General features: G+C 41.5%; 3 protein-coding genes across 10 annotated transcripts in view; 2 read left to right on the top strand and 1 right to left on the bottom strand.

Annotated features, from left to right (window-relative positions):
* Nucleotides 1-391: 391 nt before the first annotated feature.
* commd9 (COMM domain containing 9) lies at nt 392-13,852 on the bottom strand. Its single transcript, XM_006642439.3, has 6 exons — nt 13,752-13,852; nt 12,299-12,424; nt 11,625-11,764; nt 3,880-3,914; nt 3,339-3,442; nt 392-1,504 (listed from the first exon to the last, which is right to left on the bottom strand). Exons 1-6 carry the CDS (start codon nt 13,800-13,802, stop codon nt 1,367-1,369), a joined length of 594 nt encoding a protein of 197 aa, XP_006642502.2. The 5' UTR covers nt 13,803-13,852; the 3' UTR covers nt 392-1,366.
* On the top strand, nt 4,653-8,403 carry LOC107075781 (high mobility group nucleosome-binding domain-containing protein 5-like). 7 transcript variants are annotated; one of them, XM_069181840.1, is made up of 10 exons: nt 4,653-4,742; nt 5,358-5,584; nt 5,697-5,759; nt 5,869-5,938; nt 6,214-6,316; nt 6,688-6,738; nt 6,937-7,014; nt 7,206-7,262; nt 7,354-7,413; nt 7,795-8,403. In XM_069181840.1, the coding sequence occupies exons 2-10, from the start codon at nt 5,404-5,406 to the stop codon at nt 8,305-8,307; spliced, it is 1,176 nt and encodes a 391-aa protein (XP_069037941.1). In that variant the 5' UTR covers nt 4,653-4,742; nt 5,358-5,403; the 3' UTR covers nt 8,308-8,403. The 7 variants fall into 7 exon arrangements, with proteins under 7 accessions (XP_069037941.1, XP_069037940.1, XP_069037939.1 ...); XM_069181839.1 differs by having other exon boundaries at nt 6,937-7,032; nt 7,798-8,403; XM_069181838.1 differs by having other exon boundaries at nt 6,937-7,032.
* The window catches only part of prr5l (proline rich 5 like), a 32,406-nt gene continuing 24,961 nt past the window's right edge, over nt 12,424-19,868 (top strand). The window contains exon 1 of one of the 2 annotated variants that reach the window (XM_069181847.1): nt 12,424-12,576. The gene's annotated coding sequence lies outside the window, so the exon portion shown is untranslated. Of the gene's footprint in view, nt 12,577-13,392; nt 13,413-19,868 lie in introns of those variants that run through there. The other variant, XM_069181849.1, reaches the window with a different exon arrangement.

Raw genomic sequence — 19,868 nt, 5'->3', positions numbered from 1 at the left:
AGGAATCGGTATTGAACCAGGAGTAGGATTCTCTTCGGCTTCTTGCTAGCGCTGCAGCCCATAGTTATTGATCTATGCAGACTGCATTCAACACGTAAACACCCAATGAATAGACCCTCCAGATCCCCCCCGGTGAAACAGCATTATAATAAAGTCGAAAAACGTATGGATTGGACTAAGTCGTGCTCAGGCAGGGCTACGCTAAAGTGTCACGTCACACGCACTGTGCTACAAGGCTCTGGCGCTCAAGTAACTGAGGCCAGAAAGGTACTCCCTCCTATACCAACATACATGATGTCATCATTTCCCCACACACCGCGAGTCTGTGTTGTTTTGTGCGCTCAGTCCTTTGTCAGTAAGATTGAATACTGAGTACATTATGCCCTGCAAAGTAATTCAGTCTTTTTGTATTTCTGTGTAAATGCAAAGAGGTTAAGAGTGCCAACATTTCAAAATCCGAGAATGTACAGAATTGCATTTTTCAACCAAATGGAAGACATACAAAATTAGTTGTTTTTGTACTCCACATAGGCTATTGTACTTTATCATCCACTCAGGGAGGTGGGGAACTCTGCCCATAACTGAAGAACATAGGATAATCATTACATTGTATCACACCAAAGAATATACAAAACATAAAACGTGCATTAAATGGTAAAAAAATTAGTGCGGCCGACTGGCCCGAGATGGAGCAGCAGCTGCACACTCTGCCACCAGGGACCGCCAAAGGGCAGCTCAACCGGTTTAATTAGTGCTGTGCTTGGCAAAAATCAGCATGCACTGGGTTAGTGTGGGCTGGGTTTCTGAATTCACTTTTGTGGTTAGTCTTGAAAATGACTGAAATAAAACCTGCTGGATTTCCCTATGATGGTCATTGTGAGGTCTGGGTGAACATCCCTAGCAAAGGGTGAGGTTGGTTATGCAAAGATCAAATTAGAACTAAGCAAAAGTAGGGCATCAACCCTGCATGCCCTGTGAACCACCCAGATAACACTTCTGCTTTTTACAGATTTGTATCTATTTTTAACAGGAACTTCCCTCGTTACTCTAGAGCAAGCAAGCTGAAAAAGTGTTTTCTCTGCTTGCTACCTCTGAGTGAAAGGAAGGCTTTGTATCTGAGCCTCCAGGAGAAACTGAACTGGTGATGATTTGGAACAATCCATCTGAAAAGTCAGCCCAACACCTGAGAGCACTGAAACCAAGGTGCCAACAGATTCCAGCTTCACTAAGTACTGACAACGCTGATTCAAGCACACGTCAGTAGACACTCTGCAAGTCATTTGGTCCCAGATACCAGCGTCAACACTGCACCATCCACATTTACACTGCTGGCTTCACGGAGCTACGCAGAGCTGCTGGGACTGCCCTATTTGCTGGCCACTGTGGACAGCTGGTCTCTGATCCTTCCCAGACCATCCAGCATCGTCTCCAGCGTCTCCTTGCTGAGCTCCACAGTCACAGTGGAGAGTGAGTCCGACCCACAGAGGCTGGGATCATCCTGGACCTGGAACAGAGACAGATGCTTATTTATTTTATCCAAAATCTGAGCACTGCATTTTTTTAGTTGGGACAAAGGAATGAAAGACTTTCCTCTTACACTCCTGTGGTCTCTTTAGTAAGACAGGACCTTAAAACAATTTTTACTCCGGGGTCAACAAGTTTACTATTTTTTTCCTCCAAACGTTTAACAAGTAAGATTTAATCTAATAGTTGATCAACAGAATAAAACAGCTGGGCAAAAGGAAATTCACCAGCGATCATTTTTCCACTCACTTGTTTATGAAGAAACAGCAGAACTTATAACAGTGTTGTGTTAATAAAATATTCCTTGACCTCCCTATATTACTATAAAACACAGTAAAATACAGTGAAGGCTTAGGGAAACAATGTGAAAATATTCAGGCATGGTATATTGTGGCAAGTTCAAGGCATATAAAGTTGTCACTAAACTGTATAGGCAGTGCAGTCTGGTAGGTGAGGTCTGAGCTCTACGGCCTTGAGTGTGGGCTGTGAGTGGGATTCCCAGGGTCTTGGCTAGAGGGGTAGAGCTCTCGGTGAAACAGCGCCTCCTGTGGCCTCCCAGGCACCTGAAGGACCGCAGTGTTGTGCCACTGTGCCACTTCCCCGGCTGACGCTAGCATGTCTGCGAAGCAGCTCACAGCTCACAGCTGCCGTGCAGAAGTCCTGCAACATTTTCCCTGTCCTACTCATTTCACTAAATGATTTCCCTTCTTTGTGTAGAAACACTTCTATGACAAACTCCTTATGAACATTTAGTCATTTAAGTTTGCCTGTTTATAGGGGGGAACAAATGAGGTAAGTGTCAAGGGATACATGACATATATCAATATGTCTATAACAATCCTTTATATTGCTCATGTACAGTTTCCCTTGAGACTGCGATTTAGTTTCAGAAGACCAATCAGTGTGAATTAAAGACTGCTAAATAACAAGCTTGTTTTTTTTCACCTAAATATATCCATATTCATAGCAGTCAAAGATTTATAGTAATAGAAAAGGCCAATGGAGACTTTGAATATCATAAATTGTCAGAACTCAAATATTCCAACTACGTTTACTGACTGTGTGTAAGATGTGTAAGGCTAAGGGAACAATGGTGTTGTTTTAGGGCACTGGGCTTCAAGCCACTGTATGGCACAACAGACAAGACTGCGAAATTCAAGCTACTTCCACAGGTAGCCCCTTTACTGACATTCATCTCATGAGTAACACAATGATGAAACCTGGCGTTTTTCTGTTATCTATATTTAGCTACAGGAGTTATGTTGTTCATAAGAGTTTATGGTAGAAAGTTGAAATCTGGAAAAAGTCGTGCACATGCAAACAGCTATATGTAACTTACTGTGTGATAAGTATAGTACTTTTGTCATGAATATGATCCTTTTTACTTGAGTGAATGTGCTCTTGTTAGCACATATAACTAGAACACATTTACCTGCAGGTATTTAGGAAACAATACTTAAGCTATACGAGCTGAAGAAAAGCACTGGATTAATGCTGTAAATTGACCCTTCTAAACATAATACAAAAATAAGTAGAATACATGATCATCATTCATTATATTCATAGCAGCAGTAATGCTATGGTCAGCTGGGGTTCTAGAAACCCTTTACACTATAGTTAATCTCTGGGGTGGAAATGTTTTACACTATAGTTTATCTCCTGTTGACATCATATTAAGTCAAATTTACTTGCATACAGAAAAGTAGCTTGAAATCAAACAGAGGTAAGAAAAACAACTAAAACTGTCAAAATAGAGGAATAGAGGGAATAAAATGAAAAATACAGAGAGAAACCATGGTGGAATTTCAGGATACCTTCATCTGGACCAGGCAGGTGGGAACAGCCATGCGGTTCAGAGTGTCCGAGGCTGTCTTCACATCCACTCTCCAGTCCACGTCCACTAGCCTGGGCAGGGCAACTGCAAGACAACAGACCACTGAGTGACAGACCAAGCCCTCAGCAACAAGACAACCCAGAAATGTATGAGAATAAGAGACTGGAAAAATAACTACTACACTACTACTAATTTGGCTGCAATGAACTGGTCCCATATTGGCCCCAGATAGTGTTGTAATCTTTGATCTTGTCCAGTCCTTTCAGTTGTGTCAATGGCTATCAGCTCATCAAGGGGGTTAACATGATACTCCATGTACTAGTCAGCCATCTCGGTCTCTCGGCTTGCCAACTTCACTTTATCTAATAATAGTTTCAGACAGGGGCCAAAGGCCAGTCATAGTGTAGGCTTAACGAGTGCTTCATTTCTATAATGACAAAACTAGAAGAGCTCTGAATCTTCTTAATACAAATGGTTCCTAATACAACCATTTATTTAAAAATAAAACAAAAAGGTCTTACTTTGATTAGAGAGGGCTTCACTTCTCCATGAAGGGCTGGGGGAGAAAATACATTTTAAGAGAAGCACATGAGTGAATTTCTGATCTCAAAAGATGGCAGAAACTGGAAGGAAGACAGATGCATTTAAAAAACTAACGTCCTGTCCATTCACTTTTTGTCCTTAAAGGTTCAGAAAAAAAGACACCACTGAAAATCTTCAGCATTCATGACACATTGTTATATATTATGATAAAATACATTACTACTGGATCCTTACTTCATCAACAACCTCTTCATCCTTTAAATCTCAAGATTGCTAATCCAAGCTGAGACACACATTTATGGCAAACGTATTTATACTCCATCAACTCAAAGGAACTGAACAAGATTACACAGTTGCAGAATGTTTGTGTCTTGGTGGCCTGTGATGGACTGGCGTCCCATCCAGGGTGTATCCCGCCTTGTGCCCACTGCTTACCAGAACAGGACCCTGCACTGGGTAAAGCGATGGGAAAGTGGATGGAGAGTATAAAAGAATTACTGATGACCTAGCTGAGTCCTTCAGCTCCTGCCGTATGACACAGCTGAGTGATGTGAATGAACATTCTATAGGCGCTAGGTGATGCCTGATGTCTGAAGTAAACAACTGCTGTTTTCAACTTCCTACCAGCCAGACATCTCCATCTCCATCTCCTGAGCCGTCTCAAATATTTAAACTTCGATATCGACTAAATTCTGTTCATATGTATTTATTATTGAAAATCACCTATTTAAAAATATTGAAAAACACTCATTTTAAAATATAGACTGTAGTGACTTGGGGGAAAAAAAATATTTTGTTTTCATTTTCAGAGTTCCAGAGTCAGCTTCTGAGGCAACTGCAGGTAAATCATTTTAAATTCTATTCCTGAATTATTCTATTTCTTTTAAATTTGTTATTGTATTTTAATTAATTTAAAAACAATGCTGTATCCTTAAAAAGGCAAAATAAAGTATTATTTACTTTGCTATTTTTCCAATAACAGGTAGGAACATGTTGCTATAGCAACTGCATGTCAAGTATTTGACAGACTCTAATGTTATCAACATTTACATCTTTTATTCCACAAAATATTTGATTCAGCGGCTATAATTTATTCCATGTAGTTTCCACTTGTATCCGCTGGTTGGTGTTTCATTCCTTATGAAGATTCTGTGGAATTAGTCCATGGGGTTAACTTTGTCAATACATCTGGGGACTTGGAATATCTGAATCAGGGCCCTCAAGTATCTTCTTCAAAGTTTAGCATTTCCCATTTCATTACCTAATATCTAGCCTTATTGTTATAACCTTATAGGTGCTATGAAAAATGCTACTGCAAACAAGTTAATAAAATTAAATTTTCAGCAATAACATCATTTCACATGTTATTTTATATTATCATGTCATTGCCTTATAATGGACTTTGGTACAGTGCATATGTGCAGACTTGGCATGTGCTAATGTTTGTGTTTTAAAGAGAACAGTGGGCTCAGTGCGACCGCTGTGTAAGACTTTCGCCCGGGATGAGACGATCCCAGTCTCTGCACCAGCTACGCCCAGTTCAGAGCAGCCGGGCTCCAGGACGAACAGCCAGTCTGGACTCTCTTCTGGAAACAGGAGGCCCTGACCTGCGACCTCTGGATCGCTCTGGGACACAGGAGGCTTTGGTCAGGACCTGTTTCCTCAGTAGAACAGACAGAAAAGGTAACAACATGACACTTCTCTCCTGCAAGAGGCACGCGCCCATGTCAAATTGTGGCATAACTATTCCTTCCCAGGGGGATATTCTAACACTTTCCAATGGCTCCATTTCCAGCTGCTTCCTTGCCACCTTCCCAGAAGTCCCCATGTGGGGTCTTACCAGAAAACTGTCACAATGGTAGGATGAGCATCCTATACAGAACCAAAGATTATTAACCCTTTACAGTAGCAAAGACCTTGCACTTGGCACTCACTTTGCGGGACATAAATCTTTGTTTCTTGCTTAGTTCTCCAACGTGGAGATGCAGCACAAAAGGATTTCACTGGCATTAAAGAGAATGAATCCCAGGATTCTAAGTAAGTCACCAGAACCTTAACTCTCTGAACATTGACATTTCCACAACACAAAAGAGCTTGGCCTAGATTTTGTACCCCCATACTGTTGCAGCTGATACCCTGTTTTTTTTTTTAAAGAAATGGCTGAACGAGACCCTTGGATCCATTAACTGCTAACTACCAAACTCACAATATGAACTGTATGGCTTCTTCGCCTTCTTAACCAGTCTTACATTCTTATATTTCATTTATTTTCAGTCTGGAATATGTAGTTCTGCAATTTTTTTCTTTTCAAGTCAGGAGCATTCTGGGCTTGAGCAGCACCAAGACTCCACCAGCACAGTCAGGGAAGCCCTCCCAATACTGACTTACGACCTTCATCGGAAAACATGCTTGCTGGTAAGCGGCTTGCTTGCTGGAAAGACGCTCTCGTACTCTTAATACCTCGAGCAGAGCTCCAGCATAAGTATCTGAATCTCACGGAGTAAAACACTTTGCAGAGCAAAAATCTAACAATCAGGAACAATCAGATGTAAACAGCAAAAGCCACTGTAATTGGAGAATCTGAGCAAAACACTAAAAAAGAGAGCTGGGCTTTCCCAAGTTCTTTTTCTAGAAAGGATCTCCAAGAACCGGGGTGTTGGAGATCCCCAGTCCTTCAGGTTTGGGTTGTGAGCTTTAACTAAGTGCAAAACCTAATTAAATGAAAAGGTCTTGCTGTGGCTCTCCGGGATCACTGGTGCTAACATTTCACTGTTCCTTCCACACAGGAGCGTGACAATGAGGAGCTGAGGAAGAAGAGCAAGGTTTCACACGAGAAGGTGCGGATTATCAACAGAGTATTTCGTTCGGACATCCCAACATCGACATCGTTCAGAGAACCCAAAACATACATTTCTTAGAATGGCTGTTTGAATTAAAAACTAAGCGTTGCCATTTGATTTCTGATTAATCCAAGCATATTATCACAAGCTCAACCAACAAAGGCCTAAGCTCTCAAACTTTTTTTTTTTTGTCAGCTTCTCCTAGAAGATCAGGGGACGCGAGTTGTGAAAGCCTGGATTAAGAAGAACGAAAACAATCTGGCAAAACTGGAGGTACATCTTGGACTGAAGGTGAAGGGGTTTTGCAAGCAGACTAGAGAGCTGTTTAAACCAAAAGTGAAAAAAAAGGAAGTCTGGCTTCAAAGAACAGACAGCATTTTGTATAGTTTCTGAACTTGCAAGTTTGGTCATATACGACTTAGATCTGGCATTCTTAATGTGGTTTATCATTTTAATGTTCTCAGGACATACTCCGTCAGACGGAAAATGAATTGGATTACGGTACAGAGATCCTTGTCAAGGTACAGATTCCTGGTTACACAGGAGTGTTTGCAGCACGTGCACTAGAACTCATTGTGGTTTCATCTGCTGTACTCATCCCTTCTCTCGCAGGCCACGGTCGACATAGAGACCATACAGGCCGTGGAAAAGAACATTTTACAGAACAGAGAGGTAGGTGAAAATGGCCAACAAAAAAACATTCTGAATACCCCACTACATTCTCCTGCGGCACAAGAGCCTGTACAAGAATAGTGAATCCAGTGCACCACTAAAATTATGCAGTTTACATTTGAGTCACTTTGTTTTGAGGATAAGGCTACAAATATGCCAAACATGCCCATCACTGTTGGCTGTGATCCAACGTGCAGGAAACGATTTCCGTATATTTACTATATATTTTTATTGCACACTCATTTAGCAGCTCTGGCATTCTTACAACCTTAAGAGAGCTGATCTCCTTCTCCCGTGACTGAGTGCTCTCTGCCCAGAGCAGCACCACACTCCCACAGTCACTGTGTCCCCTGGGCCTGCTGCCCTCCTGCTGTGTTCCAGAAGCTGCAGGAGGCGCTGGCGAGCCTGCTACCCAGGCAGCTGTGTCCAGAAGAGATGGGAGAAGCCAAGGCTCAGCAATTCATCAGGCAATATGAAGAAGCATATGGGAGCCGTAGAGAGCTAGATGAGGAAGATGAGGAGGAAGAGGCGGCTGTGGCAGAAGACAAGGAGCACGAGAGCCACAGGAAGGAAGAGGAGGACACGGAGGAAAAGAAACAAGAAGGAAAGGGAGAGGGAAAGGAGGAAAACAAAGATGTGTTGGGTGTAGAGGAGGAGGGGGAAAAAGAAGGTGAAAAAGAGGAGGAGAAGAAGAAGGGGGAGGAAGAGGAGGAGAAGGGAGAGGAAGAAGACACGGGTGAGGAAGAGGAGGAGAACGGAGAGGACAAGGGGGAGAAGGGAGAGGAGAAAGAAGACACAGATGAGGAAGAGGGAGAGAAGCAGGGTGAGATGATGGCCACAGATGTGACAGAGGTAAGGGAAGAAGAAAGAGGAGAAGAGGACCAGAATGGGTAAATTATTTAAGAGTGAACTGAAGCACGGTGCACCCCAGTGACCACTGAGGACTTAATAATGAAAGAAAAGCTATAAAAGCAGAATTCATGCCCTTCATTAAGATATCTATTTACTGCCTCAATGCATACCTTGAGTGAAAGAGAAATGAGTTAACTTAATTACTGAAAGGAATTTTTAATTAGATTACCGACCTCATACGAGTGAGCTATCGAAGTCTTAAACTGCATGTCCAAAACCCATTCATACAAAACACATACAGAACTGTACCGTAAGTTCTGTATACTGTACCAGCTGCGTGGACAAATTACATTTTGGTTCTCGTCTTATGCAACAGGTCCTACAATGTGTTTCGGAATAAATACATGACTGTAATACGTGTTGTGCTACCGCTCAGTATCTGAAACCCTGAGCCCGTCAGTCAACATGAGCCATGCGTATCACGGCTGCCACCTAGTGGCTGACTGGCTCCTAGTGAAATGGCACTCAAAACATTAGTGTTCATTTCTACAACAGATCTCAGCGGCAGATATGTTTTACTCATGTAAAGTTATGAACTTTTGATTCAAGTATATGTATATCTATATATCATATTCAAAATAAAAAACAGACTATTACTTTAAGTGTTAAGATACTGTAATGCAGAAATCCTGAATGCACCAAACTGAATACACCACCACCTCCATTTCGAAACATTAGTTTGAGTAAGAAATCACTTTAAGCCCTAATGTCATTGGCATTAATGGCACATTTTGTAAATCATGAGTTAGGGCTGGGAAATTGAGTCATACTTCCTGTTATTTTTTAAATAAAAATAATACTTGTGGACAAAAGTCCCAGACAAATAAACAAGTAATTAATTTCCTCAAGTGATGCGAACATTTTTAAAATTTACTTCTCTGAATTCTCGAGATTATATTTCTCCTTCATCCAAGGACCTGCAAGTGCTTCTCCTTCATATGCAGAGGAATCCTACTCCATTGGGCCCCTGAATAAAGCCCTTAACCCCAGCAGCTCCAGGGGCGCTGTAAAAATGTCTGACCCTGCGCTCTGACTCCAGGCTTCTCTCCCTGTCTGTGTGTCTCAAGGAGATCAGGTTGGGGTCTGCGAGAAGACAAATTCCTAATGCAAGAAATTGTATAGGGCCGATAAAGTGATCTTATCTGATCAATCTGAACACCTGAGGTCCAGGGTTCTCAATGCTCTACAGAATCAAGGTTGTCCAGTGGTGAACAAGTCCATCTCTCACCTCCCAGTGACCGCGACACTTACAGACGCCTGGGCCCTTGCAGGCAGACGAGGACGCGCCTGTCCGCCTGACCCGGTACGGCCCCAGGGGCCCGCCATGTGTCCAAAGCCGGGTCACTGAAAGGTTGACGTGCTGGAAGGTACCGCCCACACTCCCTGGTTCTGCAGGGTGTGCGATCACAGGGTCTCTCGCTGCCTATTCTAGTCGCTGGCTATTCCAAACCAGGTGGGTGTGGAAAAGAGCCAAACTGGTGGTCCTGAGGTAAATTTCAAAGTCTATTTCAAGTACGGCACTAAGAGCTCGTAAGAAATAAGAAACTAAAAAAGCATCAGCTGGGCAGATGTCCCGCAGGCTTGTACAATGAAACCCGTTCTCATGCTCAAACACTCGAGTAATCAGGTCACAGTATGTAACCAAAATATATTCTGTAAGTTGTCACATGAACTTCCAGCAAGTATAGCAATAATGTTTTCCATACAAGTTAGCTGATGGAAATTCATGCATAAGCTGTTTGAGCTGCTTAATTCCCACCCTCTATGAAGGTTATGTCTTATACTTCCCTTTAATTCTACAGGTCTGCTTCTATTGTTGAAAATGCAACACCCCACTGGGAGATCTCAGAAGAAATGTTGCAAAATACATAACTACTTGTGCATTGCATAAGCACTTCTTTTTTCGGTGGCAGGAAACCAGAAACTCAAACTAATTTAATAAGTCACATTAGATAACTACTGTTATTCAACCACACCATTAAAGATTATTTTACATGCAAAACAAAAAGCAAGTAAGACGTTACTCAAACTAACATTTTACATGTCCTTATATATTACTTTGTTGTACTGACAAAAACTTTCAAGGTCATTTTTATGTTCTTACAGACTTCTTCTGTATCTTATTGTAGCTCTGTTATTACATTACAATCACTTTACAGCAGTACTGTACCCAAGTACTCCACGCTAAAGCAATCATAGCTGTAACTTTGATTAATGGTTGTCTGTGAAGTATTGCATAATAATTTGATTTACAAATTACATAAGAAAGCCTAGACCATTACTAAACCCTTAATTTGCCTTCAATAATCTATAAATAACTTCAAACCATCCTGTGCTTGTTTTTGAGAAATTCAAATACAACAGCAGAAAACTGCTACATTATCAAATTACTTAATAACATGATTTGTTTTAAAGCCCAAACTATTTTAAAGGTAATTTATATTTTGTAGCACCTATATCAACATAATGGGATTCAGACATTACTTAATAAAAGTCCCTATTTGCCGAGTGGTGTTCTTCTCATAACACACACAACTTCCCAATGGATAATGCATTTCTACAAGTCTTTCTGAGCCCTATATAATGGCTTTAACATACTAAATTTAAAAAACATTCTGATGAAAAACAAAGCATTAAATTCCTAAAATCTGGACTACATTTAGGTAATGAGATTACACTCTGGTGTGTCCCAAAAAGTACTACACAAACATCAAGGACAAAATCGGGGTGCTGCAAAGTCCACAGTGGTAGTAATTCCATCAGACTCAAGTAGTAACTATTAATTCACTAATGAGTTTTATAATAGATTTGTTTGATCACCCAAAGATCTATCACTTTCAAGCTCTACTGCAGAAACTACTATGAAGATCCATTTATACATTTTTTAACCACTTCATCCAATCCAGGGTCACGGAGAAGTAAGAGTCAGTGTCTGATAACCAACGGGCGCAAGGTGGGATACACACAAGAGGGGATGCCAGTCCATCACAGGGCGCACACACACACACACACACCAGGGTCAATTTTCCCAGAAGCCAGTGAACCTACCAGCATGTCTTTGGACAGCAGGAAACCAAAGCACTTGGAGGAAACCCACACAAACCCACGGAAAACATACAAACTCCAGAAGACAGCACCCCAGGTCTGGAACTGAAACCAGGGCCCCTGCGCTATGAGGCAGTTTTAAAATGCACAATGTTATCAAATTGATTAATTATCTCAGCTAGCTAGCCGTCCTGTGCCACAGAAGAAAGAAACTCATGCTTGTTCACAGACTGCGTGTGAGGGGGCTTCGGTACCTTTGCTCCAGAAGGATCTTGGTGAGCAGATTTTTGAGGCTGGGGTGGAAACCGTCGGGGAAAACCCCAAGGATCTGCTCCGGAGACGCCAGGCCATGGAGCACCACATGGCGCGAGAGGGTGTGTAAGGCCCTGAGCAGCTGCAAGAGAGAACGAGGGGCAGACCGAGTCAAAACAAAAGTGGTTGCTTGGGTCCACTGTGGTGGAAGAACAGAGCACAGCTGCTGACAAGCTCTTAATAACGAGCATATCCACCTTAGGTGTCCGATTTCATTTCAGTGTTTCTCTGGTAGGAATGCAGACATGGGACACCACGTCATTTTGAGGCAACCTGTCTTTGGGAGCAGCCAGTGGAAACCCTTGTGAAAACATGCCAACCCCACACAGACAGGGAGAGGCAGCAATGCCAACATCCAGGCCACCCATCAGCAGAAGTAATGACGATAAAAGGGTAGAAGGGTAGGGGCTCCGACTCTTTAAAAGCTTACTTTTTTTAGAGTATAAATAAAAACATGACATGGATTAGTAGCCCTGAAGGTCTGGCTCAAAGTATATGACCACTACGGCAGCAGACGAGTTGAAACACACAACCCCCAGACTTGTTTCCTGGTCCTGCCCTCCTATGTCACACGATTGACCGGGGAGGAGCGGGTCTCTGGACAGGCCTGCCTCACCTGCTGGGACTCCTCCCCCGTGACGGACAGGCTGCTGGCCGCAGTCTCCATCAGGCTCCTGGACTCGGCCGCTCCCGGCGGGAAGCACCGCTGGACCAGCTGCCTCACCACGTCTTTAGAGGAAGCCTTCCGCCCAGCAGACAGGGTGCAGGAGAGAAGAGCAGGCAGGGTCAGACACCTCCGAGTTCAGCTACTTCAGTTCAAGTCCTGAAACTCAGGGGCTCTGACAGCACAGAACACAGCTCCTCCGAGATCTGAGCTCAAGTGTAAGCCTTACCGTAAGTGAATGCTCCCTTTTCCAATTTTCCTTAAGCCTATGTCCTTATGTATCAGGTTTTTAAATTGAATATTCATCCTTCATCTGTAAATTATCAATTGCATATAAAAGAAAAAGCCTTGAATTCAAACTGACATACAACCGTCAGCCGGAAAGCAGACTTCACTCTGGTGATTTGCCGCTGGGTCAATCAATCTCCAAACATTTGTTTTATTTTTAATTTTTGACCCCCATTCACCTCATTTGCTCACAAAGAAACAGTAAACGTGCATTTTGATATAGTAGATTTTTCTCCACTGACAAAACTAGAGTTCTACTGTTTATTGAACAGATAGGTTGCTTTGCTTTGCTGTGAACAAAATATCTGGAATACATACATTTTAAAATCGTTCCAACATTTCACCCTTTTCTAAACAAACCAATCAAATGGTTTACTCATAATGTAATCATTAGTATTATTCATTTCAAACAATTTCCTTTAACACAGCGCATCACCATTCATTCTTAAACTGCACTATTTAGCTAATCCCACTGGTTACAACCGAGGGTAACAAAAAAACTGCTGTTCTGTAACTCAAACCAGTTTTTGATTTAGAAGTAGTTTAGAAGATTAGATTAGAAGAGGCCAAATGTATAAAAGTGGGCAAACCAGGAGTACACAGAGGCAAGGAATCAGCAAACTAAATAGGCTCCCCTACACAGGTGTTTCCAACTCCAAATTACCTTTTCATATACTTTACGACTGCTAGACGTAATTCTAAGAGGAAGACCCTGCTGGAATGAAACAAGTTGCCTTTTTAACGAGGGTTAATTTCGAGGGTTGTGGCAGTATTCTAGGTAGGTGAACGTGTATTAAACTTTCTTCATTTCTCCACTCTTTTGACTAGACAGGAAATTTGGAGTGCAATCCGTCGCCTAAAGATGCACCTTGCACACAGTCGTACACAAAATCACCTAACAGTGTGATTAAACTCTTTTTAAGTCTTTTTTTAAACCAAAAATATAAATATTATGTATCAAATACAAACACCATAAACTCTTGACAACACGGAAATCCACAGACGTTAGTATCACCTTGATAACATGTGCTTATTTCTACTTCAAGATAATTACAACATGAATAAAAACTAATTTGATCACCAACAAAGTAACGTGAAAATATTTGTTTTAAGTTACCTTAAGGAGAAGCTGTAGCGACTTAAAATGCTGTTCTGTTAAGGCTGCCATCTCTAACCATGTGACCACTACCCCTAGCTCACGTGAAAGGGGACATGTGACCCCTCCTCCGGGGGCCTCTGGGAATTGTATTGTTTTAGAAATCTGTTTGGTCGCGTGTCGAATGAAGGAATTGTTGAGATATTTATACTCTGTACTTTTTATGCGTTGAGATACAACGTTTACCACATAAATCATGAAGAAAATAAATGAGTTTTGGAAGTTGAATCCTCCCCAGTTTGCTTGTTTTCAGTTTTGATTTCAGTGATGATTTAGGGAAAGCTTAATGTCTGTTTCCTCCACACAATGTTGCAATCTTGGCCCACAAGACACTCACTGGTTTCTTACTCACAAATGTTTTAAAAAGTCAATCCTATTTTGCTTTTCAGGAAAATACTGAGTTAGTGCTATTCAGCTTGTGGCCTTTCCCATCTGCTCCATTGCAGAATTGATACAAATATTTCTTGATATTAGTTAAATATTTGAGGATCTGGTTACAGCAAAACTGCATAATTGAATGGACTTGCTACAGTATGTGTGCCATTTCACAGTTATCTCTTTAAACACCACGATGAGTTTTTACATGTGTTATATTTCTCTGTCTACATTAAAAGGTCTTTTGGCTGACTGCCTTCCAAATTCCTGTGAACCAGGAAACCTAATTTTAGATGCAGGTTTCCTTTTGGGAAATGCTGTGATACAGGCAAAAGATTCCTGAACGCTTCATTGTTCCTAGCTTGACTGGACACATTTTTTCAGGTTTCTAAGGCTGTATCATGTTAAGGTGGGGAGCTGCATCAGCATGCGTAGGCTGCAAAGGAATAAGTAATAGGTTTATTCCATGCTGAAAAAAAGAAGAAAGAAAACACAAAGTTTCGGCCGTGGAGTATTTTCAGCATGGAATAAACCTATTACTTGTTCCTGTATCACGTTAATGTAAATCTACTGTGCTACCTTGTGAGCAATTCTGTTTATTTGTGGCCTGAAGGGCTCTGTGACAGAAAATCAGATGTAGGTCTCCTTATATCTCTTTGGAGGTCCGTAAAGAAAATACCTTGGTCAGTTATTTTCAGCACAGGAAGGAATGACTGATTAGAGAAGTTCTTTTGGCACATCTTCTCCCTGTAGAGTCTACAATCCTATTAGACTATGTTGGACCCTAGGTGAATAGAATAGTAGGCGATTGTTGTAATTTTCCATGAAAGACATTTAGCCTGGCAAAAGTGTACAAAACCACAAGATATTTAGGACTTTTATTGACAAATTCCTGCACCTGGATGATGCAACCACAAATGGAATTTTTTTATGTCATCTGTCATGTGAAGCAAAATTTCAATTTGATTACAACCTTTGGATAGCAAATGATCAATAATCAAGACAATGGTTTTATGAATAGATAAATGTATTCTACTGGTTGATCTTGTGGTAACAACTTTTATACATTTCTTGCTTGTAATGTATAGTTTGGATATTTAAAAAACATCATCCTAAGTTTTTAAGCTGTCTCCTTCTTAAGATGCCTTGTTGTTCCCAATCATCTCCAAAAACAGTTCTTAGTTTATGTAATTATTTTCTGTGATTACAGAAGTGCAGCATTTTGTATTCTACAAGTCTATTATTAAGTATTTATTGCAAATTACTGTTTCTAGAAGATTCTTTTATAAATAAAAAGTATAAAAATTATTTGTACTACATCCTTTAAATTGAATTTACAAGGACTGACCAACTGAAATCTGTTCTTTGAAATGCATTAGCTACTGGTACTGTACAGTATTTAGCTAAAATTGGTAAACAAACTGTATATAAAAGAATGGAATAGAATCCTGATCACCCTTGTTTAAGGTAATTGCAAAAAAAAACGTATAAATGCCTTTAGTTCCTTGTTTATCCACCACGAAGTTAAACTGCCCAATTAAGCTAATTTTGTTATGAGGTAATTTTCCAAATCGCAGTGCATTAACATTCCCAGGGATGGAAAACACGATGTTGTTTTACTTGCAGAAAACATCACATTTTAATTAGGCTACCTGCAGGAAAAAAAAGTTGATGATGTTCGTTTCTGCGATCCTAAATCTTCACAGGAGATCTTAGGAAAGCCTGTGGTGATATGTGGTACTATTACCACAGAGGTGCAGTGTTTTTCAAATCCTCCAGGGGGCGTTTATTGGCTGGCAGCGGGGAAACAGGCATCTGTGCCCGAGTGGCAGACAGTTCTTTCCTGGAGGCAGTCCTGTGTCCGGTTTGTGTGAAAAGCTGGCGTTAATACACGTTTGTCTTTAGGATGGATGTTCTTCACGAACCAGTCCATTAAACAAAATTACTTTCCGCTATATTTCATCATGATTGGAATCACCGGGACGCAGGAAAACATTTATATGCCATGTCCAGTAGACTTGCTAGGTAATTTACACAGTAGTTGGACGCTGCGATGTGATTGACGTACATAACAGGGCTGCCCACGAAAGCAATTTCAAATGTCACTCCTGGCACCGCAAATTACAGTAAGCCGGGGGAAGTACGGTATCTCCCGGCGCTCGTGTTACCTACACATTTAGCGAAAACCCCATGGCACTCACAAAGACTAACCATCAGGTACTGAAACACGTCCACACTGCCTTTCAAAAACAGGAAATTCATTCTCAAAAGCACGGTGCCAAGTAAAGCAAAAACATTGCGGGAAATTATATGGGGTTTTGCTTTATATATACATACAGTAGATTTGCGTTGTCGGTGCCAAAGCGGCGCGTTGGGCCTCATCATCCACAGCGCCTGACATCGGTGCACTACCTTTCCACCTCTGGAGCCCAAATACTACCCAATGCACGACCCGCACCTTCTTCTTCTTATTATTATTATTACCATCATAATCATGGGACACCTGTTAATCGCAGGGCAGACACACACTCACACTGGGGCCAGCTTTCACACGGCCAATTAACCTGCCAGCACATCTTCGGACTGTGGGAGGAAACCGGAGCTCTCCGGGGACACCCACACGCACGCCTGGGGGAACACACAGACTGCACACAGACAGCGAGCCAGTTTCTGAAAGCTGCAGCAGACACGGGTGACTGACTGGTAGAAGGCGTCGGCCACCGTGAAATCTAAAATATGGGATCTCCCCGTCACTGCCTGTAGTTTTCTTCTGTCTCTCTTTTGTTTCTGAATTCCGAATGTTGAAAGGGAGAAAATCAGATCTGCCCGAGAAGGCGATTCCCTGAGCGCCTCTCTCCTGCCTGATTTGCCCTTTAGGCCAAATATGCCATGTTTACATCGCCTAGACAAGCATTTAAACGCGGTTTTCAAAAGTTCCCCTTCAATTTTCCTAGTCTGTATAAAAGCGCAGTGCATTGCACGGTAAATTGCATCGCGCTGCAACATAAAAGCAGGCTAAGGTGTTGTTAGAAAACGTACATAAGTGATTAAAAGCCACCATGTTAAATTGCGGTAAGCCTGATGTACACACTCTAGCGAAGCAGACAAGTCGGACAATAAGTACAAAATTGCTCTGCAGTTACAATGACTGACTTTCCTTTGGGTAGTGACGGTATTTCTGATGGCCTCAAGTGTAGCCGCTCTGAATCCCAAGGAACATCACACAAAGGGCGTATGTCTTTAGCAAAATAATTTGTCTTTACGTTTTCTTCACCGCCGTAATTCAGCACTGTTGCCCTGTTGTCTACAGAGTGTATTACTGGAAAAGACTTATAAAGTCACCACCCAGGAATGCAGGAATGTGGGATCACCTGGGCCAGACGCTACCGCATCTCACCCTGTCCTGCGCGGCTTTCTGCACTACCTGAAGAATCCACTTTCCAGTTTTTTTAAAGATAAGAATAGACACACTTAAACAAACAAGCAAACAAAAAAAAAAGAAATCCCACGCACGAAATCACTGGTCTCTGAACCCACAAAGTCCACCACATGATGGTTATTATTATTATTATTATTATTATTATTATTATTATTGCTGTTGTTGATAGAAAACCCTTTCGGGATTTAGTGAGAGGTTACCAGGCTCTATTGTACTGTAGCTAGGTTTAGCCCCTTTTAACCACTGTACATGACACGCTACAGTATATACTGTAACTCTGCTGTTTTTTGAGAAAATGAACCCTACTTCCTCTTATCGCGTGTAATCATGTACCGTTTAATTGCCTTAATTCATTTTATTTTTTATTTTTAGTGACATATGGGGAAGGGGAGGGGCACCGACTGAGAATCTGTTTTATCTTGAAGCCTAGTGCAGTGATAAAACCTCAGAAAATATTAACCAAGCTTCGGCCTCTCTCGCTGTTCTCACAGTCCTAATTAAAGGTTAGCTTTCCTGCGGAATGCGCGATCTGCATTTTTTTTGTTTTGCCTAAAGACATGCCTAAGCTTTGTCCTGGCAGATGGTTTTCTTTTGTTTAATTTTATGCAGAGTCTCATTTCAGTGCACTATCTCATGGGATGCTCGGCGATGAACTAAACAGTTTCCTTAGAAACTGCCGTTATCACGTCTCTGTGGCATTTCTTGCGAGAAATGCGAAAATCTACTTGTCCAGAAATAGGAGTTTCTAAACAAGGCAGCGTAAACAGACTGATAAAATGTTGCACGTTTCTGGCAAAGTAGTGATCGCAAATTGACCTCGCAGCAGGGGCGAATAATGTCGTGATTTACACAAAAAATCAAGGAGATGATCCAGACATCCATTTCTTTTAATTCAGGGTGCAAGGCAGGGTACACCCTGGACAGGACGCCAGTCCACCATAAGCACGTGGACACAGCATTTTCCAGATGTCAATCAGCCTACAAGTATATCTGTGAAGCACCTGGAGAGAACCCAGGCGAACCCGGGGAGAACATGCAGACTCCACGCAGACAGCACCCCAGGGCCCCACGTCGCCCTTCAAGGAGGAGACATGGAATTCAACTTTCCACTGGCGAGAATTCACATGATAAAATCGGCCAAATGAGTTTTCCAGGGACATGCTAGCTGCGAAAAAATCTAAAGATTGAGGACTAAAATGACCAATCATAATGCACTCAACTACGAAGGCTAACACAAAGTGACAGTCAGAATTATTAGCCGTATTTAAGAAAATCCTAAAAGGTGGACATGAATTAAGGACGAGATTCTCTGTTGCAGGCTGTTTAGCAGCCTAACGCTGAGAACTGGAACCAAATTACGAAATGAGAGGCCGTTCCCAAATATTACGAGTACGTGTGCTGGAACTGCTTTTCGTTGCTCAAGAGAAAGAGCTTGTGACGTTGCGCGAACTTTCAACGCCGTTGCCTGGAACATCATTTTCTTCCTATAAATAGTCAGGTCTGCAAGACCTTGTGCCAGACATACAGCGCACTTTTCAAAGCTCTGAGTTCTCACTGCCGGTAAAGACTAATTCTACCACGACTGTGAACACTCACAACGTCATGTTGAATGTCGCAGTACTCAACTTGTAAGTGATAATGAAAAGTGAGTGAGTTTAAAAATGAAAACACTGCAATATGTTTGGGCTTAGCTTTCCTCCAAAATTTCTGACTTGAGGTCAGAGCAACTTTCCCAATTTGAAACAATTCGTCTTTATTGACGTGTAACCTGTGCACCAGTATTCATGTTAAAAAATATATCCTTTCAAAATATGTTTTGACAGTGTTCAAACAACTAAGGACGATTTAAATACTTCCCAGAAGCAACATGCCTTCTTCTTTAAAATTACTGCAATTCAAAACATAACATTTTGCAAACCGCATCACTTCCACAAATAAATGCCCAGTGAAACATTACCATAAGAGATGTTCTATTCAATCAGCACTTCTGCAACAAAGTCCTTAGACAACGATCGATTCAAAAACTGCAATAAAGCCATTAACGCTGCTGCACAATCTTCCGACACTGATCAGAAAGAAGATCACAGTGCTTACACATCTCTGACATGTCTGATTTGGTATTAGTGTTATCAGAACAGAAATTACTATCCGGGTGCCAGGTGTAGTTTTTACAAGATCTTTAGAAAACACATATTGTGCTTATTCATCTGTTTTAGATACCACGTTTATTAAATTTCCAGCAACTGAAGTGCTTGAACAAATTA

This window comes from Lepisosteus oculatus, chromosome 21 (assembly GCF_040954835.1).
Source record: "Lepisosteus oculatus isolate fLepOcu1 chromosome 21, fLepOcu1.hap2, whole genome shotgun sequence".
NCBI lineage: Eukaryota > Metazoa > Chordata > Actinopteri > Semionotiformes > Lepisosteidae > Lepisosteus > Lepisosteus oculatus.
The sequence above is the reverse complement of the archived record's forward strand: the minus strand, read 5'-3'. Positions and strand labels throughout refer to the sequence as shown.

Excerpts from the sequence above, each read along its gene's own strand:
- LOC107075781 (XM_069181838.1), top strand. The coding sequence starts at position 5,404 with ATGAGACGATCCCAGTCTCTGCACCAGCTACGCCCAGTTCAGAGCAGC. Across the intron at positions 5,760-5,868 it reads ACCAGAAAACTGTCACAATG|TTCTCCAACGTGGAGATGCA; the intron begins GTAGGATGAGCA and ends TTTCTTGCTTAG. Across the intron at positions 7,263-7,353 it reads GTACAGAGATCCTTGTCAAG|GCCACGGTCGACATAGAGAC; the intron begins GTACAGATTCCT and ends CTTCTCTCGCAG.
- commd9 (XM_006642439.3), bottom strand. The coding sequence starts at position 13,802 with ATGGCAGCCTTAACAGAACAGCATTTTAAGTCGCTACAGCTTCTCCTT. Across the intron at positions 3,443-3,879 it reads TGAAGCCCTCTCTAATCAAA|TTGCCCTGCCCAGGCTAGTG; the intron begins GTAAGACCTTTT and ends GTTGTCTTGCAG. Across the intron at positions 1,505-3,338 it reads CCTGCCTGGTCCAGATGAAG|GTCCAGGATGATCCCAGCCT; the intron begins GTATCCTGAAAT and ends TCTCTGTTCCAG.